The sequence below is a fragment of the Lemur catta genome, chromosome 8 (genome assembly GCF_020740605.2).
Source record: "Lemur catta isolate mLemCat1 chromosome 8, mLemCat1.pri, whole genome shotgun sequence".
NCBI lineage: Eukaryota > Metazoa > Chordata > Mammalia > Primates > Lemuridae > Lemur > Lemur catta.
The window spans coordinates 84,215,405-84,240,796 of record NC_059135.1 but is presented as its reverse complement, the minus strand read 5'-3'; the positions used below and the strand labels follow the sequence as shown (position 1 = coordinate 84,240,796).

The 25,392-nt window shown below is 43.2% G+C and overlaps 1 protein-coding gene across 1 annotated transcript; it reads right to left on the bottom strand.

The window, feature by feature from the left end:
- Positions 1–21,142: 21,142 nt before the first annotated feature.
- Positions 21,143–24,938, bottom strand: CXCR4 (C-X-C motif chemokine receptor 4). The gene is made up of 2 exons (XM_045558749.1): positions 24,812–24,938; positions 21,143–22,726 (listed from the first exon to the last, which is right to left on the bottom strand). The coding sequence occupies exons 1-2, from the start codon at positions 24,824–24,826 to the stop codon at positions 21,683–21,685; spliced, it is 1,059 nt and encodes a 352-aa protein (XP_045414705.1). The 5' UTR covers positions 24,827–24,938; the 3' UTR covers positions 21,143–21,682.
- Between the last annotated feature and the right edge of the window lie 454 nt (positions 24,939–25,392).

Genomic DNA, 25,392 nt, shown 5'->3' with positions numbered 1-25,392 from the left:
GCAAAGAGCTTGAGAAGTACCTGTCACATATCTTGATTGGCTAAGGTGCCCTTGGTTCTTTGTATACTTGCCTTAATTCCTTTCTTCATAAATTAGCACTTACCAAAGGTGGCAGATGAAAATAAAGGACACCACATTTGTCATTTGTGGACATATTGTCTTTCTTTCTCTCTTTCATTTTAGAGATGGGGTCTCACTATGTTGCTCAGTCTGGTCTGGAACTCCTGGGCTCAAGTGATCCTTGCATCTCAGCTTCCTGAGTAGCTGGAACTATGGGCACGCACCACTGCACCTGGACAGATATTGTTATATTTCCTTTCTTCTACCTCAGTTCTTAGTCCCCTATTTCTCCTTCCCCAATAATGTTTAGTTAACTGCATTTGTATGAGGAAAACTTTTGGTTTACTTGGATTTTGTCCATTAAAAACATCCCCACTACCAACGTCAACATCATCATCAACAACGACAGCAGCAGCGACAACAAAGCTTTGTTTCTAAGATTTCCTTTCTCTTCTTCCCCTGCCCTTACCTCAGGTATTTATCTTGGCCTCTTAGTATTTACCTTCAACACTTCCTTTATTTATTCATGTTTGTTTTCTATCTTAGATCTACACAGACAGAAAAGTTACACAGAAAATGGTGGAGGCAAGATTTGTACTTCAAAATCAGAATTCTATTTATTTACTTGTTAGTCAATAGTAAAACTGGAACACACTCTTTCTAATGAGACGTACATGAAATGAAATCTTTCTCTTATTTGTCGTCAACTGTCGTGAATGAGCTCATCTCTAGGTTTTGCAAGGAACAAAATACATAATTAACATTTTATTACACAGGTTCATTGTGAAAAAATATAGCACAATAAGTATCTGTGGACTGAGGTTGGAGCTTTACTGTAAAATGACCACACACATGGTAAATCTCCTTTTGTCTTTATGGTCAGGGACTCCAGCATCTAAACATAGGTTAGAATCAAGAGATGCCCCTTGATTTTCCCAGAAAATTTTTGTACTGTTCATATCTGTCACCCTTCACATCTAGGGCTGAAAAAAAATTTAAGTCAAAGGAATAGATGACTTTCCAGTGTAGACATTTCAGACATTTTGAGTGTTGTCACAGATGATTATTGTCACTTTTAGTTTGGGAGGAAGGTGAGGAGGTGGAGAGAACCTTCCATGTCACCGCTCAGATTTTCCCTCCCAGGTACCTGCTGATCTGGCTCCTCCTCAAGCCTGGCTCTGACCATGAGCCTCACACGTCATATGTGACATAAAATATGTGGCTGGCAGAGTGCCCAGGACTCAGAACACCTGGTATGGAGGGCTTCGGCTGGGTCGGTTAAAGCCCTCAATCGGGCATACTGGTTCTGTTGGAAATTGATGGCTTGCCTAGCGTCTTTCTTTTCTCCTTTCCACCTGACACTTGCTCATCAAGTTTGTCTTCTTAGTCTATCTTTAGGGCTGTGTTCAGGGCTTTCAAATCAGCTCACCAGGGCACTGACTTCAGGGGGTGAATGAAAAGAAAGGAACCCAGGGGAAGGCCACCTGCACCTCTTCCTGTCATTGACATCTTCAAAAGGGATTTATTAAGCTGACTTGTGCCTGATCTCCCCTGGAGGCTAAATTTATTGCTGAGAAATCTCAGACCTTAATGGGTATCCAAATGTTTTGGATTCATTTGCAGATGACCTTAATGGCAATTCAAATGTTTGGAGACGGTGTTCCACATATTCTACGTAAGAACTGCTTTTAGGCAATTACTACCCGATATTATGGTTTTATAAATTGAGTGCATTTGACTTAACACTTGCTGAGCCAATTTTTATAAAGATCTCATTCCAGAGAGTCAACGTAGGTGGCGTTTTAAAGCTCTTCTTTTCCTCCGGACAGCGCAGCAGCATCAGTTGCATGTCTGCCCACGTTAGCGCCCTGATCCTTGCTTGCATGGAGCCAGGACATCAGATCCTAGAAAATCCAAGGAGAGGGATCAAAATGCGGATGACAGGAAGCTCAGCAGGAGGATATTAACACTAATTAGAATACTTTTTCCTGAACACAGATAATGATGGCTTTCTTTGTTCAGCATCCTGAGTAAATCCCCGCACTACAGATTTCCAGACTCTGAACCTAGCCTAGCATCTGGATGGAACTGCTGTTCTGGCTGAATTAGCTATTCCAATTAGAGAAAGTGGGGAGTCGCCTCCGTGTCTCCATTCCCCAATCATCTGCCATAACTGTATTTCAGGGAGGCTTATGGAGCCGTTCCTAGAAGGAAGAAGCATTAACTATGACATGACCTATTAAGCATGTGAGAAGTTATGAGCTCAGGCAGGGTAGGGACACACAGAAGTATTTTGAATTGACACTTAATTTTTTTTTCTCACTGCATGGGCTCTGTGTTGAATTAATTTCATTTTTATCTGGCTTTTAAATAAAAGTTTATGGATAGCAGCTGAGGTCCTTCTTAGGGTCTTTATGATTTGGGATTAAGATGCTTAAGTGCCGGGGCAACTCATTAGCGTGTACACACTAGCCACTTGTGCGTAGTCGGTGGAGGAAAGACACCAAGGGAGAAGGATTAGGGGCGGGGAGAACAAAGGAAAAATAGGTCACCATTTTCAGATAATAATAATAAGGTTATAATCATTACTATGGAATTAGTATTATTTGCCTGGAGCAATTAAACAGCCTCCTTTAAGAGTTAAAGATTGAATGCTACCCCCAGTATAGAAGAGTAAGCATCTTGGTCACAATTTAAATTCATTCTGAAAGTAGGTGTAGATACTTAATATAAATTCTAAATTTTGGGTTTTTAAAAATTTTAAGAAAACAATCACACATGCAAGCAACACTCTATCACATAAAACCCCATTCCAGCTAGTTGGATTCATGCTTGCTGGGAAGGGCTAAGTGGATATTAAGGCCAGTGACCTTGAGCCCTAACCAAAACTCACGTCCCAAATGCTTCCATGGCAGGCAGAGTCCTTTCCACCGTCACCCAGGATGAGGTGTCAAAGTGGGTAAATCTCAGGATGTCCTTTCCTTGGCACCCTCCTTGCCCTGGCTGTCTCCTGCTGGAGCAGCCCCGTGGGGAGTTAGTCGTTTACAGCCGCAGAGCACAAGGAGTTCTTATAATGCAGCTCCCTTTGCGAGGGTTTGGGCTGGCATACCCCTAACTTTTGGGCAAAAGTGTGAGTGGAAGCTGCAGCCCACCCTGTTCTATCCACTCCCTGCTCCATGCCATTCCTCAGGGGCCTTTTTCTTCCTTGGAAATGGGGACACCCAAGCAGGCACATCCAAGTTCCCTTTTCCTCCCCACCCCAAATAGCTGTGCCTTGACTGTCCTTGGGCCTAAAAATGTGCATACACGTGATGTGCTCTGTCCTCAGGAGGATGACCTAGGGAAGAGGGCCCTGAGGCCCAGGTACTAGATTTATGATGTCCTGGGTACTGACAGTGTGGTCTGGAATACCCGAGGCACAGATTCTGTGTAGCCATTTCCTTGTGATCCCATGGACTCCTCCCCAGTGAGGCCCTCCACTGAGCAGGGGGTCCCAGAAGCCCAGGTGTAAGGGTGGTACTGGGTTTGAGGGTTACCACGTTGTTTGCCTCCCATCTGTTTTCTGTGAACTGTGCAGCTGGCTGAGTGTAAAGGCCACCACACAGTTCTGGAATAGCTTCTCAAAGTGTTCATAAGGATTACCATGAAAGGAGATCCCTTGACCTTTCCTTGGAAGCTTTCCAGGGTTTGGTAAGTTCTCTCATCTCTGAGCTGCACCCACAATAGTGGTCCTTCCACAGTGCTGAAAACAAATCCTGAGAGGGTTAAAAGCTGGGTAAGACCATCTCTGGTCCACGGCAAACATTTATTAATACTTACGAGTCATCATATGGCTTATAATGAGATGATTGACATACCTCAGTAAGATTCATAGAGAACTATTTGAATTAGAGAAGAGCTGGATAACTCCAGAAAGTTAAATATAATTGATTCCTCAATATGGTTTACACTAAATTTGGCACAACTTTCAGCATATGAATGGAGGGGTTGTGGTGAGGCAGATCAAAGTTAGTTCAGGCACGTGAACTTGTTTTTATTAACTAAGTCAAGACGGGGCTTTGTTTTATTTGTGCATATGCTTCAAGGTTCCTTGGACAATTGGCACATAGCTGGAGACCTGGAAGAGAGAGAGATTGATGCAAACCCCAGCTTCTGTATCTACAGAGTTCTTGAAGCAGAACTTTGTCTTGTTCATAATCACAGAGCCTGACACGTACCAGGTGGCTAATAGGTGCTTGATGGGGAACTGAAGGAACTGAAGCTAAGGGCTGGTGAGTGAAAAGTGCACTTCGTGGGGCCACAGTGTTTCAGTGGTGCTCATCGATGAGAACGGTGATGGAATATTCTGTTTTAAATACAGAGAAAATATTTTTGTGTTGCTTTGACTTCAGAGTTTTCATGTGTAAGTGGGAGATTTGAATCAGATAATCTCAAAAGTCCTTTTAAATCTAAAATTTACATCCCAATTGTTGTACCTGGAAAGTCTTATATTTGTCCCTAAGTCAGTAAGCATTGGGTACCCATTAGCTTGGGTACCTGGCTAACCCTATTAGATTGTTGGGGACATGAAATATATGTCATATGGTCTCCACTCTTAGGAGTTAGAGGGAGAAAATAACATGTGAAATACAATGAGAAAACAGTTTGGTGTTCAGCTCTGGGCTCTAAGAGTCACAGATGGCTCTTGGGGAGGCTTGAAGAATGGAGATAACTTGGGTAACTAGATAATGGGGAGAAATATCAATCTAGGTTGAAGAAAGAGTCTGATCAAAGGTGGGAACCAGTTAACATGTTTAGGGACTCTGAGAATATGGACATCATTTTAGAGCGGGAAGTAGAGAGAAATACATTCAGATAGATAGGCTAAAAACAGATTCCAAACACTTTGATGGAATGTAGAAAAGTTTAGACTGGCAGTAGAGATACGTTATCAGTGTCTGCATCCCTGTCTTATTAAGTGTCTCATTAGCATGTTATACAGTGAGCCATCCTTCTAGAAATGCTCTCCGTTCTTCACCTCCACAAGACCCTGTGTTTTTTGGCTTTCCTCCTACTTCACGGTTCTTCTCAATCTCCTTTGCAAGTGCACACTCCTCAGCCCAACCTCTCAGTGTTCGAGGTGCTCAGGATTTAGTCCTTGGCCCTCTGCTCTTTCTATTGTACTTGGTTTAATCTAGACCCCCTGAAATACCGTCTACATGGAGGAAACTCTCAAATCCTTAACTCTGGCCTCATTCTGCCCCATGAGCTCCTTAGGCTCATATTTCCATCCACCTGCCTTCCATTTCCACTGAGATATCCCACAGGATCCTCCCACTCACATGCTTGTCATTGCCACTTCCATATTGGTCACTCTCTAGTGTGGCTGAGGCTGCTGGTTCTCCACCTGCATCCTTTCTACTCTCTTCCTTTAGTAAAAGAACTTTCCAGTTTTAGCTTGGCATGTGGCTGCCCAGCCAAGGGCCTCATTTCATGCCTCCATGTCAGTTAGGTGTGGCCGTGTGACTAGGCTCTGACCAATAAGATGTCAACAGATGTGATATGGGTCCCTTTCAGGGCCCTTAAAACAGTGCTCTCCCTGATGGCTGGGATGCAGTTGGGAGGGCTGAAGCCTAACACAGCTAACTTAGATCCAAAGACAGAAACCTTGCACTTAGGATGGCAGCAAATCTGTTTTACCAGTTCTGGACTCTCTACCTCTGGCTTATTATGCAAGAGAGAAATGTTTTCATCTTCTTTGAGCCATTGAGCTTTGGGGACCAGTCTGAATAGTGGCTTAGACTGTACGGCTAAGTAACACACCCAGTCTTCCCATCTCAGCAAATGGCATCTCCATCCAATTTCTCAAGCCAGAAAACTGTTGATACCCCATCCTTCTTCTTCAGATCCAATTTATCAGTACGTTCTGTCAGGGGTACCTAAAAAGTAGAATATATTTCAGATCCAACCACAACCCAAATTCATGCTCTTGTACTGTGTTACCCCTAACTGGTCACTTCATTTTTTTAAAAAAATTATTTTTAATTATTATGGGTACATAATAGTTGTATATCTTTATAGGGCACATGTGATGCTTTGACATGGGCATACAATGTGAATTAATCAAATCAGGGTAATTGGGGTATCCATCACCTCAGGCATTTATCATTTTTTTTGTGCTAGGAACATTCCCAATTCCACTCTTTTTGTTATTTTAAAGTATACCTTAACTTATTGATCATAGTCACTTTGTTGTGCTACCAAATACTGTTCATTCGATCTAACTATATTTTTGAACCCATTAACCATCCCTCCTTTATCTGCCCTTCCCCATTCATTTTGTTTTTAACTTCATACGACCCTCTCCTGACTACAGCCAGAGACAGTTTTAAAAACTTAAATGCATCATGTCATGTTCCTGTTTAAAACCTCTCAGTGCCTTCTTATTCTGTTAGGATAAAGCCCCAAATGTCCTGAACTTGGTTCTCTATGATCCTGGCTTTGCTTTCTTCCCCACTCTCATTTCCGGTCACTTTCCCTTTGGTCACCAGTCTTTAGCCACCATGGCCTTCTCTCCATTTCAGTTCCGCAAACACCCCAAACTCTCTCCCATCCCCAGCCTCTGCTCACATGTTGTGTCTACTTCTCCCCGTCCGCTCCTTATTCTTTGTCAGGTTGGCTGCTACTTATTCTTCTGGCATCAACTTGTCCCCCTCTTCCTCTGATCTCCAGTTGTATTCATGGCAACCTATTCTTTTGTTTACAGTACATCACAGCTTATAAAATTATTATGCATCAGACGGAGGCTCTGTTTGTTTAATGTCTGTCTTCCCCACTAGGCTGGAAGCTCCCTGGAGGCGGGGGCCGTGCTGGTGTTGTTCACCTCCGTACACTCAGCATCCTCAGGGTGCCTACCACATAGTAGTTGCTCAATAACTCCAGCACTTCCTGAAATGAAATCAGTAGTAGAGGAAGAAGATGAGAGCAGAGGTTAAGAAAAATATATCTGGAAGAAATATGTAAAATGGATTTTAGTTGGATGTATTAATTTACTAGGACTGCCAAAGCAAATTACTGTAAACTAGGGACCTTAAAACAACACAAATGTATTTTCTTACAGCTATGGGGGTCAGAAGTCTGAAATTGAGGTGTCAGCAGGGACATGCTCTCTGAGTCTCTAGGGGAGGATCCTTCCTCGTCTCTTCTAGCTATTGGTCATTGTTGGCAATCCTTGGGGTTCCTTGGCTTGTGGCAGCATCACTCCGATCTCTGCTTCTGTTGTCTCATGGTGTCCCCTGTGTATTTCTTCTCTTCCTGGGTCTCTTTTTCTCTTCTTAAAAGGACACCCATCATATTGGATTTGTGACCTGCCCTACTTGAGTATGACCTTATCTTAAATAATTACGTCTTCAAAAGACCCTAAACAAGGTCACAGTCTGAGGTTCTGGGTGGACCTGAGTTTTGAGGGGACACTATTCAACCTAGTACACTGGAAGAGTAAGGAAACTAATTTGTAATCTTACATGCTGGAAGTGAAAAAGGCCTGAAATCTGTTGTGGTAAGAATTAGAGGAAAGGGTGAGACCAAGGGACATTTAAGAAATGACAGACCGTAGAATTTTAGGGCTCCAAGAGACCTTAGAGGTGCTCAAGTGCAGTGATTCTCAGGTCAGGCTTCTTATGCCCTTCAGATGAGGTGCCTCAGGGGTGGCCAGGGTGTGGGGGCACAAGGGACGTTTTCTGGATCTACCACCCCTTGTTTAATTAGAGCAATTACAATTCTATGTCTCTCATGCTAGGTGTCCACATAAGATTTTGTCTGAAGACGAGTTGTGGTACAAATCTTGTTTAAATCTCTCATTTCACCATTTAGGAAATTATAGCCAATTAGAGGGCACGACAGTCATTCAAAAGGAAATTGCAAAGTGTGGACTATCAGATTTAAGAATCTGGGGAGAAGGTGGCTAGGGTAGTGTAGGAGGCTTTCATAAAGAAGAGGATTAAACCTAATGGCTGCACCTATGAAATATGATGAGAAAACAAAGTTCAATTGTCTTGGTTCCTATAAGCTACCGTTCTTCTGGACAGAGACATGGGTGTGGCCCAGGCCCTGCAGCCCAGTCCCTGCAGCTGGGGAACAGGACAAGGTACAAGGAGCCAGGGGATCTGGGTGCAGGTTCTTCCTGCCTGGGTCACTCAGTGACAGACTGAATATAGGGAGAAAGGAGAGGGAAGTGCCAGAGGTGCCATCCAGATTTCACAAGCAGAGATGAGGAGATCGGATGATGTGGTGGATGGGAGGAAGTGGTTCAGACCCAGATCTGGTTTATGGGGACCCCTTCTGCTTTGGAACTATTGGGTTTGTGGTGACAGTGGAACAGTAAAACTTTGTCAAGGAAGCCTGGAAGAATTAAGTCATTACATATGTCTGTTTTGTGACCTTTTAATTTCAATGACAGGGTAGTGTCCCCTAGTGCACAGTGATCTCCCAAGAGTGTCCATTTTGGAACATGCATTGTGGAAGTTAAAAAATATGTCAGCCCGTGACAGGGACCATCGTCTCTCACCTAAACCACACACTCTCTTGCTCAGCGGTCTTTCCAGAGCTACTCAGGCCCCTTCTAACTTCTCCACGCTATAGTCACAATTATCATTTCAAAACACAAAACCCATCATGTTACCCGCCTCCCCTTCTTAAAACACTTCTCATTGCTTTTAGAGCAAAGATCACAGTCATTGATATGCTTTCGCTGATTCAGCTAGTCGGGATCCTTGCCTTGATTCTCTGGCCTGCCTTGGCACCACTTCTCTCCCTGACTTTGGAGGTCTGGCCACATAGTCTTAGTTTTGCTGACTTCTTCCTGCCCCAGGGCCTTTGCACATGTCCTTCATGCTGTCATTTTCTGCACTCTTCACCCTCTGAAAACATACACTTACCCTTCAGATGCCAGCACAGTCAACACTTCCTTGACAACCACCCCCCCACCCCCACCCCCACCCCGACTCCCACCAGCCTAGGTCAGTTTAGGACAGGTTCCCTTTTTCTTTCAGAGCACTAAGCTCCATTCATGAATATGTATTTATTGCCCTGGTTGTTTGTTTACTGTTTAGCTCTTCTACTCTAGGTCCACAACAGGAACTATGTACATTTTGCCATGTTCAGCACCTAGTGTAGCACCTGAAATATAGTAATGGAATGAATGAATGAATGAATAAAAGCCAAAACTCCAAATATTTAACTTCTTTAGATTCCAAATCCTAACATTGCATTCAAAAGCACAATTTTATCTTTTGGGCAAACACTGTTTTTCCCTATAGGGACATATCACACTTTAACAAAAGTTTACAATTTAAATCTTCTTTTCACTATACAAATATTTGGCAAGTTAAAGTTCTAACAGGGGTAAAAATACATACCTTTAAAGACCTTGATTTTGGCTATTAAAGCACTTGCTGAGAGGTTTTTCTATGTTTTAAGTGTAAGGGGATTGTTTGTACTGACTTAAAAAAAAATCCAGGTCCCTATATCACCTTTTGGAGGCTGTGACAGTTGTGTAGAGGTGCTGCTCAGATCTCCCATCAAGAAAGAATTTTCCATGAGCCCAATTAACTGACAGTCTCCAGCGTGAGCAGCTCACGTCCTGCCTCACCTTTCTAGTAGAGGCCACTATACCTTCTCGTCCCAGGCAGCTCCCAGCCAATAATGGAGCAGGGGGGAAGAGCCAGGGCCAAGCCATTTCCGCCCAGTGCAGGACTCCTCTGCCAGGCACTCTTTTCTCTGGGGCTCTCAGTTGATTGGCCAAGACTTTGTCAGATCTGCACTGTGGTCTGAGGCTCTCTCTTCCCAAAACTGCTTTCTTTCCTTTTGATCTTTCACACCATGCTTCCCAAAAGATCCAACCGATGCAGACGGCTTCTGGCAACAAGGTGATGTAACATTAAAATGTTAGGATTTTATTTATTTTGTTTTTTTAAATTTTTCTTTCCTAGTTCATTTTCTATGGAGATTTTTAGTTTATAGATCAATTTATAAGGCCTATTTCTGAAATAAAGAATAATTCCAGGCCGGGCGCAGTGGCTCATGCTGTAATCCTAGACCTCTGGGAGGCCGAGGCAGGTGGATCGCTCAAGCTCAGGAGTTCGAGACCAGCCTGAGCAAGAGCGAGACCCCGTCTCTACTAAAAATAGAAATAAATTATCTGGACAACTAAAAAAATATATATAGAAAAAATTAGCAGGGCATGGTGGCGCATGCCTGTAGTCCCAGCTACTCGGGAGGCTGAGGCAGGAGGATTGCTCGAGCCCAGGAATTTGAGGTTGCTGTGAGCTAGGCTGACGCCACAGCACTCACTCTAGCCCAGGCAACAAAGTGAGACTCTGTCTCAAAAAAAAAAAAAAAAAAGAATAATTCCAGAAAAAGAGTAATTCTTTTGTTACTTGTTACTAGTCTGTAAGCTCATGGGACCTGACACTGTGTTTGTTACTGTCTTATCTCCGTACTAGACACATAGTAGATGCTCGATAAATATTTGTTGAATGAATACATATCTTAAGGATCACTTTTTTCTATTTCTACCAATAGAAAATAGAAAAAAAGTGGTCTCTTAAATGGAAGAGACGAGAACAAGACATATTTTACTAACAGTTTAGATGGAGGCTGTATTAGTCTTACTAGGGTTGCCCTAACAAAGTACCACAGACTGGGTGGCTTAAACAACACAAATTTATTTGATCACAGTTCTAGAGGCTAAAAGTCTACAGTCAAGTGGTCAGCAGAGTCGGTTTCTTCTGAGGCCCTTCGCCTTGGCTTATAGATGGCCATCTTCTCTCCATGTCTTCACATGGTCTTTCTACTGTGTGTGACTATGTTCTAATTTCCTCTTCTTGTAAGGACACCAGTTATATCAGATTAGGGCTTACCCAAGTGACCTCATTTTAACGTAATCACCTCTATCTCCCAATACAGTCACGTTTTGAGATAGTAGGGGTTAGGGCTTCAACATATGAATTTCAGGGTGACACAATTCAGTCCACAACAGAGGCCCATAAAACTGCCAATAAGCAACTCTTTGGTGAAAAATGTTTTAACTTGTGTAGAATATTAATGGAAATAGAAATACAATAAAATAAAATAAAATAAAATGGAAAACGAAAATTATATGAAATAAAGCAAAGAATTAATATACTTCCTCAAATGTCTAATTGATAGCCAACGAGTTATATAAGCATATCTAAAAATCACACAGTGAGAATGAGACCAAAATTCCTTGGTAATTCCTGAGTGGACTTGTAACGCTTGACCAGGTAAATCATATAACATAACAGAGAAACAAGTTACAAGTCATAAATGACCACACACTTGAAACTACAACTGAAGATTTTTTCTACCATGTGGACTTAAAATCTAAATCAAACCAGATAATATCTTTATCATTAAAACATAGACTTTTCTGAGTAAAATTTGTATTCACAGTCTGAAGATTTGTTTCCCAGAACAATAATAAAAATTGCTAGGCTGGGCGCGGTAGCTCACGCCTGTAAACCTAGCACTCTGGGAAGCTGAGGCAGGGGGATCGTTTGAGCTCAGGAGTTCGAGACCAGCCTGAGCAAGAGCAAGACCCCGTCTCTACTACAAAAATAGAAATAAATGATCTGGACAACTAAAAATATATAGAAAAATTAGCCGGGCACGGTGGCGCATGCCTGTAGTCCCAGCTACTTGGGAGGCTGAAGGAGAAGGATTGCTTGAGCCCAGGAGTTTGAGGTTGCTGTGAGCTAGGCTGACGCCATGGCACTCTAGCCTGGGCAACAGAGTGAGACTCTGTCTCAAAACAAAACAAAACAAAACAAAAATATTGGTAACTTTTTACTTGTTAATATGTCAATTTTATTTTAAAAGTAGGAAAAATATTAATTTTCCTTTCTAGTCTCTGCTTTCTATCTGATTCTTGAGCCTTTCTCAAATAATAAAAGTAATGGACTTGTAGAATCGTTTCTGCAAAAGTGGCCATCGGCTGGCATTTCCCACTTCAGAATTTTGCATTATGTGACATGCTGTAAACCACCATTGTTGTGTGCTGCTCTTATTAGAGTGAAGGAAGTTCTTCCCCAACATGACATTTCCTTTCTAATACAATACAAAAATGGAATATTTAGGTTTGAGCACTTATACATTGTTCTCATTTCAGACCCACACTATTGCCGTCATGTATGAATGCCTAACCCTTTCAGAAATTTACTTAAGGGTTTTCTAGTATGTTTACTTTCCTGCGGATTTTGAAAGACTTGACTTTTCTGGGAGAAGTCCTTTGAGAGACCCCAGGTCTGTGCTGCTGCTACTAAAGCCTTAATGGGCCAGTCTTGTAAACATGGCGTCATGACTACGTATTGATTTTGAGACAGGGTTATTGGCTATAATAACCAGTGTGGCCTGTGGCTATTGCCACAGAGTGCTGAATTTCATTCTCCTATTCTTTTGGAATTCTCTAGAATGCTTCTTTGGGATCATGACCTTTAGTTCAGAAATATTGGACTGTATCAAAGACACTACTGGGAATATGTTAAGATTTCAACTACTAGTAAACTCTACTACAGTCATATGTTACTTAATGATGGGATACATTCTGAGAAACGTGTCATTAGGCAATTTTGTCATTGTGTGTACATCATAGAAGACATTAATATTTACACAAACTTAAGTGGTATAGCCTACTACACACATAGGCTATATGGAATGTCCTATTGCTCCTAACCTGTACAGTATCTTACTGTTCTGAATACTATAGGCAATTGTAACCCAATGGTAAGTATTTGTGTATCTAAACATAAAAACACAGAAAAAGTACAGTACAAATACAATATTATAATCTTACGGGCCTACCGTCATATGCAGGCTGTTGTTTATTCAGATGTTATGTGGTGCATGACTGTACTAGATTCTAAATACCTTGAGGGTGATATATATATCTAATTTTTTCTTTAAATGTCTTACAAATGCCAACTTCAGTTCAGCTCAACAATCATTTATCTAGCACTTACTTGGGCCCTGAGCCTATTTATAGGAAAAAAAAGGAAAGACTAGCCTCTTACCTTAGAGTATTGATAGCCTAAGAAGGGGCTTGGGCCTTATACACTTTTTTCTTTCCTGCCCTACACCTTTTAAAATAAGTTGATTATCTTTTCATTATTCATTATAGTAAGTTTGGAAAGTACATAGAAAAATTTAAAAAATCTTTCAAAATAAACTAAGAACCTATGATTCAAACAATGTAATGCTAATAACACTTAATCTTGTTTTTATATGCATATATTTGAACAAATTTACAATTAGATAGTATGCACAATTTTGTAATCTGCTTCTTTCATTGTACACATCATAAACATTTTCTATAATAGTAGTCTTTATATACACCATTTAAGAAGCTGGATAATATTCCATTGAGTAGATTCACCGTAGTTTTCTTCATCCTCATTTTGCTGCCAGATATCTAGGTGAATGCCATTTTTTTTGTTATTACAAATGCAAAATTCAACTTTGCACATAAAACATTTCCAAGATTTAGGATGTGTTTCCTGAAATTGTTGTCCAGAGATGGTCTATGTTGACGGGGATTAGCATCAAGGCTCCCAGGGCATTTGCCCTTGGCTTTGGAAAGACTTGGCCAGTTTATATCTGAGCAGCAGAGCTTCATTGTGCCTGCCTCGCTGTACCCTGGCACTTTGGACATTACTACTCTGAACATGTTTGCCAGTTTGATAAGTGAGAAGCAGTGTGTTGTTTTGATTTTTATTTATTTGGTTACCAGTGAGGTTGAACATTTCTTCATATTTTTGTTTATCAGTTTTATTTCCTCTTTTACGAATTGGTACTTTGTGTCCTTTCACATTATATTTATTTCCACAAATCTCTTTTCTTTTCTACTCCACACTGGTGGGGTTTCAAACGAGCCAGGGATTTTTTCCAGGGCCACGTTAGCCTGCATAGCTTGTCCTCCTTTACTCTGGACCATGGTGACTAAGCAGCCATTTTTGCATTGTCATACTGATATAACAGAAAACCCACTATAAAACAGAAAGCACTTGACTGTTTCTTCAGCTTCTTCTCACATCCTCTCATCTGAAACAGAAGTGGAGCCTCTTACCTTGGGAAGAATGTTCTATAAAGTAGTGACGTTCACTTGGAGACATTTTTAGTAAAAGTCCTAACAGTGGCAGATTAATTTTGACATTCCCACGTGGCACCTGAAGGCTAAAAAGAAATAGCAAAATCATCCTCCTTCCCCTAAAAGCTGGGGTCGGGTCCAAAAACGCTTTCTGCACCATTGATTTTTCTTGGGCTTTGTGGCTCAGCTTGTGGCCGTGAAACACTTTTTATTGCCATGGATTATGGCTTTTTCTTTTGTCCTATTTACGGACTGTCTGGGGAGTCACTGCCAAAAGTTGGGACTGGTGATTATCACTTTAGAGGAGCAAAGCTGATGTTGTTCTTGCCCGCGGAACATTACTCACTGCACCTCAACAGCTTTTATTAGTGAGCTGTCACTGTTCTAGCTACAGGGAGTTGTAAGATAAGGAGATGCCACATTCACGCACATTCTAAGAGATGAGAGTAATAGAGCTGCACAAAGGTGGATAAAAAAGGCAACTCTCTTGTCCTAGAACTTTCTTTCTGAAATAATAGACCCAGTAACGAGCAGGATCTTGCCAACCAATATGGCAAAGCTGTATACAGACCCACATTGAGGTCCTACCCATGAAAGTGTTTTGTGAGTGCTAAAGGGCTTTATAAGTGGTAAGTGTCATATTTATGCAAATAGATTAAAGTCACTAGTTCACTGGGGTTCTTAGGGCCTTAAGCTTGAAGGGTAAACTTTCCTATATTTAGAGTTTCACTTATTCATGTTTACTGAATTTCTACTGTATTTTAAGCATCGTCTAGACCAGGGGTCAGCAAACTATAGCCCGCAGGTCAGATTTGGCCTGCTACCTGCTTTTATAGCCCAGGAGCAAAAGTGGGTTTTACATTTTTAAGTAGTTGAAAAAAATCAAAAATTCTATTAAATTCAAATTTTGGTGTCCACAAATAAAGTTTTATTGGAACACAGCTACATTGGCTTGTTTATATATTGTCTGTGGAGGCTTTCTTACTACAGTGGTAGTTGAATAGTTGTAACAGAAAGCGGGTGGACCACAGAGCCTAACATATTTGCTATCTGGCCCTTTACAGCAAAAGCTTGAGACCCCTGTCCTAGACGCTGGAAATACAACTATGAGTAAAACAGATATAGTCTTTACATTCATAGAGCTTATGTTCATGTGTCACATTACTTTAAAGATGACCCCAGGGGGACTCACACCCTTGAGTCTAGCTTTGGAAATATTAAACACCTGAGCCAATCTCATACAATTTTGGCCAACATAGGTATAGTCTTATGGAATCTGATTATTTTTTCATCAAATCAAATAAAATTAAATATCTATTAATGATGTTAGACTACCATGGTCTTGGTGCTTAAGACATTAAACTAGTTGAGAAGCAAAATTTACTTTAAAAATTTAAAAAGAATCATGATAATAGCATTTACAACAGCTGCTTTTAACTTTCAAAAGCTTTTATATGTGTGAGCTTACATGTCACAGACTTCATGTGCTAAGAATTTAGGATGGAAAAGTTTACTCGACTGATAGACACTAAGTAGACTTGCCAAAGGAAGTGGGATGTGGCCCAAAATGATGGTCTTGATTTCCTTCTTCAATCCCAGGGGCCTAACAAGTTGTCTCCTACAGATAGAAGGCCGAAAAATTGCCTTTAGGGATCTTTCCCATATCCTATGATTTGGCAGGATCTCTGCTCATAGGCTCAGGACATGAACAGCTTCCCTTGGGCTGATGAAGCAGGAAGGAGGACCGGGGCCTCTCATCTACCTTGTGAGGTGGGCTGGGGTCTGCTCCTCCTTAAATGGAGAAAGAATGGGAAGAAGACTGAAGGGATATTAAATAATAGGAAAATTGGATGGGTGGGTGAAAACTTTGATTTCTTAAAGTGTCGGAGGTTGGCAAGTCTAAGAGTCCCTTAGTTACCTTTCCAGCACGTCCAGAACACTGAAGGATTACATCTTCCACTCTGCCACGAGCAACTTTCATACTTGCCTGATCCCGAGTGCTGTTCAATAAATGGTTCAATAAGTGAATGACCGTGAAAGAGGGAGGGAAGGAAGGAAGGAAGGAAGGAAGCCAAGCCACACACACAAACACTAATCAGAAGGCTTAGAGAATGGTGTGTTCTCAGGAATAGAAATTTATGGGTGTTCATTCATTTGCTCATTCAACAAAATATTATTAAGCTCCTACCATGTGCCAGCTACAGTGTATTGGATTAACTTGAAACCCATTTTATTTTAACCACTAGTAGTGAAAATCTTTCTAAAATGTCAGTGTCTGCTTTGTGACAAAAGTACAATCATATGAGTGTCAATAACTTACTCTTATTAATACTCTTAAATATTAAGAGTATTGAAGAGCATGAGGATCTTTTTGACCTCATGGTTGTTATCCTGGATATTGACTAAGATCATAGCAAATTACAAAGTTCCTGTAGTGCTTAAGAAGGCATACTCTGGTATTAGACTGCCTGGGTTTACTCAAAGCTTTACCACTTATAAAAATGTGACGTTGGGTCAATTTTAAACTTCGTTCTATGCTTCAGTTTCCCCATCTGTAAAATAGGCAAATAATAATACCTACTGTGTAGGGCTGCTATGAAGATTAAATAATTAGAGTACCTTGGTGTGTAGTAAGCCCTCCAGGTAAGTGGAAACTATCATTGTTATCACATAGGACTCCACCTAGAAATAGAAAAGATAGAGAAGCTTGGATGGAATATATTGAGAACATGCCCCAGAACTTAGTTGTTCTGTTGTAATAACACAGTGAGTGTAGTAGAAAGAGCATCATTCCCTTTATTTGGAGTTTAACTTTGTGCCCTCGCTTGAAAATGGAGATAACAATATCTCACTGGTGGGGCTCTTGTATCCTATGTATGACAGTGCCTGGAATTTAGTGAGTTCTCAATATACGTTACTTTTCTTCACACAGAGTCAAATATGAGGAAGTAATTCCCTTTAATTAAGAGTGTTGATGAGTTGGGTTCTGGTTAATTGAACTGTAATATGTAAATCAACTTAATAGTGGACCAGCTCTGCCAGATAAACACCCAGCACCTGGTCTAGTTTGGTTAAGCACCTTTGTTTGTTTGATTTTGAAAAATTCTTTCCCCTTCTGTGCTTCTTAATAGCCTGCATCCCTCAACTCGGCCTACAACTAGCTTGCATTTTCAGTTAGAAGGATTTTCAGAAGGTTTTGTATGTTACTTATTGGATTTAATAGGATTGATTTAAATTAATCCAAGTCAGTTGCAGACAATGAAACAATAGGCTGGTACCTTATCACTCCTTGTTTATTTTTTAAATAAAAGGAGAAAAATGGGAAGTGTTCCCAACTGAGTCACAGGCAGTGGTGAGGATTAAATGAGTACACAAGGTGGGCTTTAGAGAAACAGATACTTGAAAAGAATTAGAGAATTTAGGATTTTACCATTTAATTTTCCTTTGTGGAATGTCTTCCTAGCTTGGCATGCGGCAGCCCATCAGGGAATAGAGAAGAAATGACAAGAGTCCCTGCCATTGAGAAGCTGATCATCTAGTGGGAGAAGGAAATAAAGAGAAAGATGTGTTCATGATGACAAAGTGGTGTTGAAATCAGGGTGGAAGAGAATTGTGTGAGTTGAGTAAGGTGGGAGTAGAACGCATCAAAATGAGACTGAGTCAAGGAGGCTGAAAGAGACTTGGGTCTTGGCCAGAGATACCGCCTTAGTCCACTCTGGCTGCTATAATGAAATACCATAGACTGGGAGGCTTACAAATAGCAGAAATTTATTTCTCATAGTTCTGGAGGCTTGGAAGTCCCTAGTCCAAGATCAAGGCACAGGCAGATTTGGTGTCTGGTGAGGCCTACTTTCTGGTTCACAGATGGCACCTTCCAGCTGTGTCCTCACGTGGTGGAAGGGGTGAGCTAGATTTCTGGGGTGTCTTTTATAAGGGCACTAAACTCAATCATGAGGGCCACACTCTTAACACCTAATCCTGTCCCAAAGGCCTCACCTCTCAATACCATCTCCTTGGGGGTTAAGATTTTAACATATAAATTTTGGGAGGACACAAACATTCGGACCATAGCAGATACCAAGCTCTTTATGGATTTCTGTTATTCCATAGAATTATACTGGTTAGATGTATCCTTATTTTGATAATTATTATCACCTTAAAAAAGGGGTTCTCATCTTTGAGCATTACTTACATTTTGGGTCAGATAATTCTTTGTGGTGGGGCTGTTCTCTGCCCTGTAGGATGTTTAGCAAGATGCCTAACCCCTACTCACTAGCTCCTGTTCCCGTTCCCCACCCAGTATAATAACCCAAGTGTTTCTAGACCTTACCAAATGTTCCCTAATGGGCAAAATTGCCCCCAGTTGAGGACCATTGTTTTCAAAGAATTCATTTCAACTATTTTATTGGCCCCTGAGGTGTCAACACACCCCCTAGACTGTGCTCCTGGAAATGTTCTTTGTCCGGCTGCTTGCAGATCTCTCCAGCACCAACGGGCTAAGCCACGTTGGGAGACCTCTTCAAAGTGGATTGGGCAAATCTCTATGACGTCAGGACGGAATGCTGCGTTCCTAAGTGTTGGGGGATGACTGGGGTATTTTCTAAGGTAACCTGAATTTTATCTCCAGGGGTCTCCACCCCTCCTAAATGAAAATCACATGGGGACTAATGACAACTCAATTGTTTGTAGAGCCTTTATTTAGTACCTGACAATAAGCTAGCAAAAAGTTGCAAAGACTTGGTTCAATTATTAAAATAAAGCCTGTAGGGTAACCTCCTCTAAAAGTATCCCAGAATCCTTATTTTAATATATAAACTTAAACACAAAAGGAGGTTGGGAAGCCCACAGTAGGGGGAGGTAAATAGCCAAGTGGCATTTTAGGAAAACAAAGGCTTTGCAAGATAAAACATCCATTTTCCTCCCCAGTTACAGCCTTAATGTTATTAATAAGTTAGATGTCATATTTATGCCATTGTTGGCAGCATGCATACAATTTAAATATTTTAGCTTCCATTATACAACTGAATCTACATTACTGACCTTCAAGGGCCCCATTCATAAGGGATGAGGAAAGGGAACAATTAGCTGCTTCATGCAAGGGCTGGCCAGCAGACTGGGTTTCCCCACGTTGCCAGACAGACCACGACACAGGGAACGCTTTGGAGCCACTCTGAACATGGCAGGGTTGGGACAGAGAATGGTGCGGGGGGTGCAGGGGACCACTCTTTTGGGGCAGGGAGAGAGCCAAGGCTATTTTTCTTTCTGAAAAAGAGCTATCCCACCTTTGTCTCAAGGGAGAATGAAATATCCACTAAGACTGGTGACACTGGGAATTTTGTTTTGGCTCAGTTCCTTTTGTTGTAACTCCACGGCAAAGGAGAGGAATCTCCTTTGGTTTCAAGCCAAGATGAGAAAGAAAAAGAATGCCTTCCAAGGATTTCTTTTCTATTGTTTCCCGGAGAATAAATATTTATAGAAAAGGTTCAAATGAAGTCTGTCACAATGGTCATGGCTTTAAGACTAAGCCTTTGAGAGAGTACATGTAAAACTATGCTTAAATGAAGGGTGATCCAATTAGGCTTCCCAGGGAAAACTAAGAAACCTCAAGATAATTTCCTATCTAAAATCTAATTGTGTTCTCAAGTGGAATAGGAACACCACTCTGATTTATCCCAGATCCATAGACTGCAGCAAAAATGTACAGCCAAATTGGATTCTATTTTAAGTAATTAAGTTATTTCCCTTCGCAGGATCTATAATTTGCCTTGAACAAATGTGATTTGCCTCAGAAAGATAAGGCATTGCAATTTTTCCTCCAAAATGGATTTTCTGTGCCAGAAACAATTACTAAAAGTAGACCAAATATTGCCTTAATTACATCCTACTTATTATCTGAATGCATGCCTGGACTGCCCTGTTTGTGTTCCAAAGTGAGGTAGGTATGGCTACTACGGTTTAGAAATTATCTTTAAATGGAAACCAGAGCTGAAATTTACTCAAGAGTCTGAGGCTTGCACAATGGTAGTGTAAATAGCTATGGGTGATGTTACATAAGACTCCAAAATCTTGTGCAAAATATGTGCAATGGGGAGCTTGCTTCAGGGACCTTTCTTCTGAGCTCTAAAAAGCACCAACACAAACTGTTAGCTGCTTGGCTGAGTCTTTGAGGGGGTGCTAGGTGTTGCAATAGATTAAGAATAAAAGTGTTGAGATTTGCATAGAAGATATTGCAAGAAGGATATTTTGGTTGTGGCTAATTTTATGAAGAAAACATTCACTTTTGGCTTTATTTTCTTTATTAACAGTTCAGTTGACTTATGACCAGGTGTTCTGAGGAACAATAGTGGGTCACGGTTAAGAGCAAGGGCAGTCAGCTCTGGGCTCTGCCCCATGAAAGTGCAAGTTATGGAAAGTCTCTGTATTTCAATTCCCTTGTTTGTGAAAAGGGAGTGATGGTCTCTATGCTGAGGATTAGATGAGAAAAGCATACAGTGCCTGGCATGGCACAGACCTGGATTACACAAGGGGCTGATAGAATGAAACCCAAACACTATGGCATAACTTTCTTCTTTGGATGTGCTTACCTTTCTGAAAGGTGGGCTTCCTTATGAATGGGTACTGGCTGGACATTTCCAAACTCCTACCTGAGTTGAAAATGGTTAAGGCTTCAGATTCATGTTACCTGGTTTGAAATATTGGCTCTACTACTTACCACATACGTGCCTTTGACCCAGTTACTTAGGCTTTCTGTGCTTCAGTTTCCTCCTCCATTACATTTAAGTAATAACAGAAGCAGAATCTATTACAGAATTGTGATAAGGGTTAAGTAAAATATTACAATGAAAATACCTAGGACAGTACCTTGGATGCCATAAATGTATCTATTATTATTTTTGTCTTCTGCCAGCCAAAAGAATGTCAACAGAAATCAGAACATCATGCTAAGTTTATCATGTACTTTTATTAACAACTTAATACAAGACTGTACATTGTAGGTACTGAAATCAACCCCCTCCTGAAAACTGAAAACCAGCATTTCTATACGACTTCAGACTTTGGTTATAAGTGCCATCTTCTACAGCAAAATCACATAGTGTAACCAGACAACTTCACAACAGGAAAAAAAAGATGTTCCACAGGAATGGAGAGATTATTTATGCACAAACAGCTGAGGATCATTTCTAGCTTTTCATGATTCACTACACACTCTGGAAAGTTCAGTTCCCTTTTCTACAGTCCTACAACCAGACATAAAATAGCAACTAAGAACTTGGCCACAGGTCCTGCCTAGATGCACATCAACATGAAACAAAAAAATATTTATATAAATAAGTCAATTAAACTTTACAAAACTAAAGAAACACAAGACAAAATCCAACAATCAATAAAAACTGTACAGTATTGGTCAGTCTTTCATATCTGAAAAATGTGTCACTTAAAAAAAGTTCTTCATTGTGTAAAAAACAGTCTTTTCCATCGGTGTTAGCTGGAATGAAAACTTGAAGACTCAGATTCCGTAGAAACAGAAGAATGTCCACCTCGCTTTCCTTTGGAGAGGATCTTGAGGCTGGACCCTCTGCTCACGGAGCTGAGCGCATGCTGGGCGGAGGTTTTAAATTTGGCTCCAAGGAAAGCATAGAGGATGGGATTCAGGCAACAGTGGAAAAAGGCCAGGGCCTCGGTGATGGAAATCCACTTGTGCACAGTGTTCTCAAACTCACATCCTTGTTTGATGATTTCCAGGAGGATGAAGGAGTCGATGCTGATCCCAATGTAGTAGGGCAGCCAGCAGGCGAAGAAAGCCAGGATGAGGATGACTGTGGTCTTGAGGGCCTTGCGCTTTTGGTGGCCCTTGGAGTGCGACAGCTTGGAGATGATAATGCAATAGCAGGACAGGATGACTATACCAGGCAGGATGAGGCCGACCATGATGTGCTGAAACTGGAACACCACCACCCACAGATCATTGGGGTACAAACGGTCACAGATGTATCTGTCATCCACCTCGCTGACGTTGGCGAAGATGAAATCAGGAATAGTCAGCAGGAGTGCGGGGAGCCAGACACCAGCGTAGACCACCTTTTCAGCCAACAGCTTCCTTGGCCTCTGACTGTTGGTGGCGTGGACGATGGCCAGGTACCGGTCCAGACTGATGAAGGCCAGGATGAGGACACTGCTGTAGAGGTTGACTGTGTAGATGACATGGACGGCTTTGCACAGGAACTTCCCAAAGTACCAGTTTGCCACAGCATCAACTGCCCAGAAGGGAAGCGTGATGACAAAGAGAAGGTCGGCCACCGACAGGTGCAGCCTGTACTTGTCGGTCATGCTTCTCAGTTTCTTCTGGTAACCCATGACCAGGATGACCAATCCATTGCCCACTATGCCAGTCAAGAAAATGATGGAGTAGATGGTGGGCAGGAAGATCCGGTTGAAATGGGCATTTTCCTCCCGGAAGCAGGGTTCCTTTATGGAGTCATAGTCCCCTGAGCCCAGTTCCTCCGTGTAGTTATCTGAAGTGTATATCTGCAAAAGAGGCAAGGGAATGGACATTCACTTCCAAGTTCAGCAGGCATTACCCAAGTTTTAAAAAATTTTTTGGTGTTTAAAAAAAGCAATTTAAAAAACCCAATTCAAGCTAGCCTTCTTCAGAATATTGTGAAGTACTGGGGCAAGGGCACAAGAGAATTACTGTAGAATCCTCCTCCCCATCTTCCCCCATAGTCACTTAATTATATCCGTCTTTAGTAGAGCCAATCACAAAATTCTTTGTTAGGACAAAAGGGCGCTGAGATCCTGAGGGTTTCAAAGTCACATCTTGGCTAACTCTTCTGCCCCGCCCATTAGAGTGAAGAAAAAAACCTTGGGAGGGGAAAAAAAAAAACCCATACACACAAAGAGGCCACTCCCAGTCGGCGTGGGGCGTGGGGTGGGCGCTGCGACGAGGGGCTGGGATTAACTTTTTGTATGAAGATTCGCCAAAAGAGGGAAGAGGGGAGGGAGGCGCACGGGGGTCCAAAGACTCATTCTTCCTAAGGCCCCAAACATTATTTTTCCCACGACCGTCTAAACACAAACCATCCTGCGCTTCAAGCAACTTGCAGCGGGGAAGGGGAACGCGGCCCTAAAGTGAAGGACCCGCGGGGCTCGGGGTATTGGGCGGGAGTGTCAGAAACGAACAAATGGCACCCCCTCCCCCAAGCGGGCGCTACCCCAGGGCGTGAGTCTCTTCTGCCATGCTCCTGTTGGTCACTTGGCGCGTTTGGGACGTTAGAGAGCGCGGCATTTTCCTGGGTGGGGAAGGTCACGGGTTCTGCACCCGTGGTCCTCACCCCGAGTTTCATTTCCTCACTCTCCCGGGCCGCTTCCCACCCTGCCGTACATCCAGTCAACCGGGTCGGACGTGGACAGCGGGAAGCCTCCAGGCAGCGGGCACGCCACGGGCCGGGTCGCCAGCCCCAGGCCACCGCGCCTGCCCACCACACCCACGCCCACAGCCGACAGGCCCGGGCTCCAGGGGTTCCGCGGGGCCGCCCGCCAGGCTCTGTCCCACGGGGTGCTGGGGACAGACTGGGCGGCTCCTCGGCGAGCGCCTTTGAATTGCGCGCCGCGGGAGGAAACGAAAAGCCTCCCTAGCAAGGGGGTTTCAAAAGGCTTCAGGAAACCACCGTCGGTTACACGCCGCAATTGGGCTTGGAGAGAGCTAAACGGTCTCCCCACTTGCACCTGCCCGTCTTCGCCGCAGCGACCGGGCAACCCAGGTGCGGTCCTAACCCTCCTACCTCCCACCCCGGTCCGCGTCCCCGGAGCGCACACCTCGGGGCTAGCAGCTGCGCGGTGTCAAAGAGGAGTTCAAACCACCCCTTTGACCTCTGCACGATCCCAAATTCTCGCACCTCGGGGCCCACTCGCGGCCGTGGGACACGGGAAAGGTTTTCCCCTCAATCCCAAGGCGCGCGGGCTGCTCCTGGCCACCTCTTAGCTACTGCCACCACTCAGTCCCCTCAGGCGATCGGCGTGGCGGGTCTACCCGCCCTTCCCGCCCTCTGCCCGCTGTGCCCGGGGACAGGCACAGCCCCGCGGGCCACACAGAGTTTAACAAACGCGCCCAACGTCAAGAAGGGTCCCCAGGCGCTTTTGCCTTAAGTTAAGGCAGGGCACAGACTCCTTTTGGGAACTCAGCCCAGGCGCCCTGCCCTCCGCCTTTAAATTCAGAGAACGTAAGTCGCTCCAAGACTTCCCCGCTCCCCCCGAGGAACAGACCCTATGGTCTGAGTCCCGGGGCAGCGCGCACGCCTTCCTGCACTTGTGCACAGAATGTTCTAAATGTTTGCAAACAGCGTGCAAACCGCCGCGCGCCGCAGCATTCAAGCGGGAGACGCATGCAGCCACCAGAACGCTCATTACAATCTTCTCCTCTACCTAACAGAGAAAAAGATTCCAATCCTAACCCCCCACATAGCCATAGTCAAGAAAACTCCTTTTCGTGCCCCTCCTTTGGGGCACGGGCACTTCCAATGTTCTGGTTGTTTCTGCCCACTCGGAGAGGGGCTGCGCTCTAAGTTCACGCGTTTGCACATTTAGGACAAAGCAGGTTGAAACTGGACTTACACTGATCCCTTCCATGGTAAGCGCTTGTTCTCCAGCCGCGGTGGCTACCGGACTACTCAAGCCCTTGGAGTCACTTTGCTACCTGCTGCAGCAGCCAACAAACTGAAGTTTCTGGCCGAAGCCGGACTTATAAAAACACGCTCCGGGAACGGCGCATGCGCATCTCGGGGGAGGGGGAGAGAGGGCAGGCGGGAGGAAGGAGGGCGCAGGGGCGGGGCGGAGGGGTGAGCGCCCTGGGAAGCCCACGAGCCGCTGCTGTTTGCTGGTGGTCATTTCGCGGGTCTCCAGCCCTGCAAGACATCCCAGAGGCGTTCCCTAACTTGGGGACAGCGGGATGCGCCTGGGGGAGGCGGGAAGCGCGGGCAAGGGACGCGTCCCAGCGTGGTGCATCCATCCTCGCTCACGTGGATGAAATTCCAGACCTGGGAATGCTATAATGGAGACACTGAGGCCCAGGGAGGGGAAGTGACACGCGGGAGTAACCCAACCGGTAGGCGGCAATGTTGGAAGTCGGGCCAAGCGTCTGACTCCATTCCCCGTTCTTTCAGCAGATTCAGTCCGTTCAGAAGATGAAACACGTT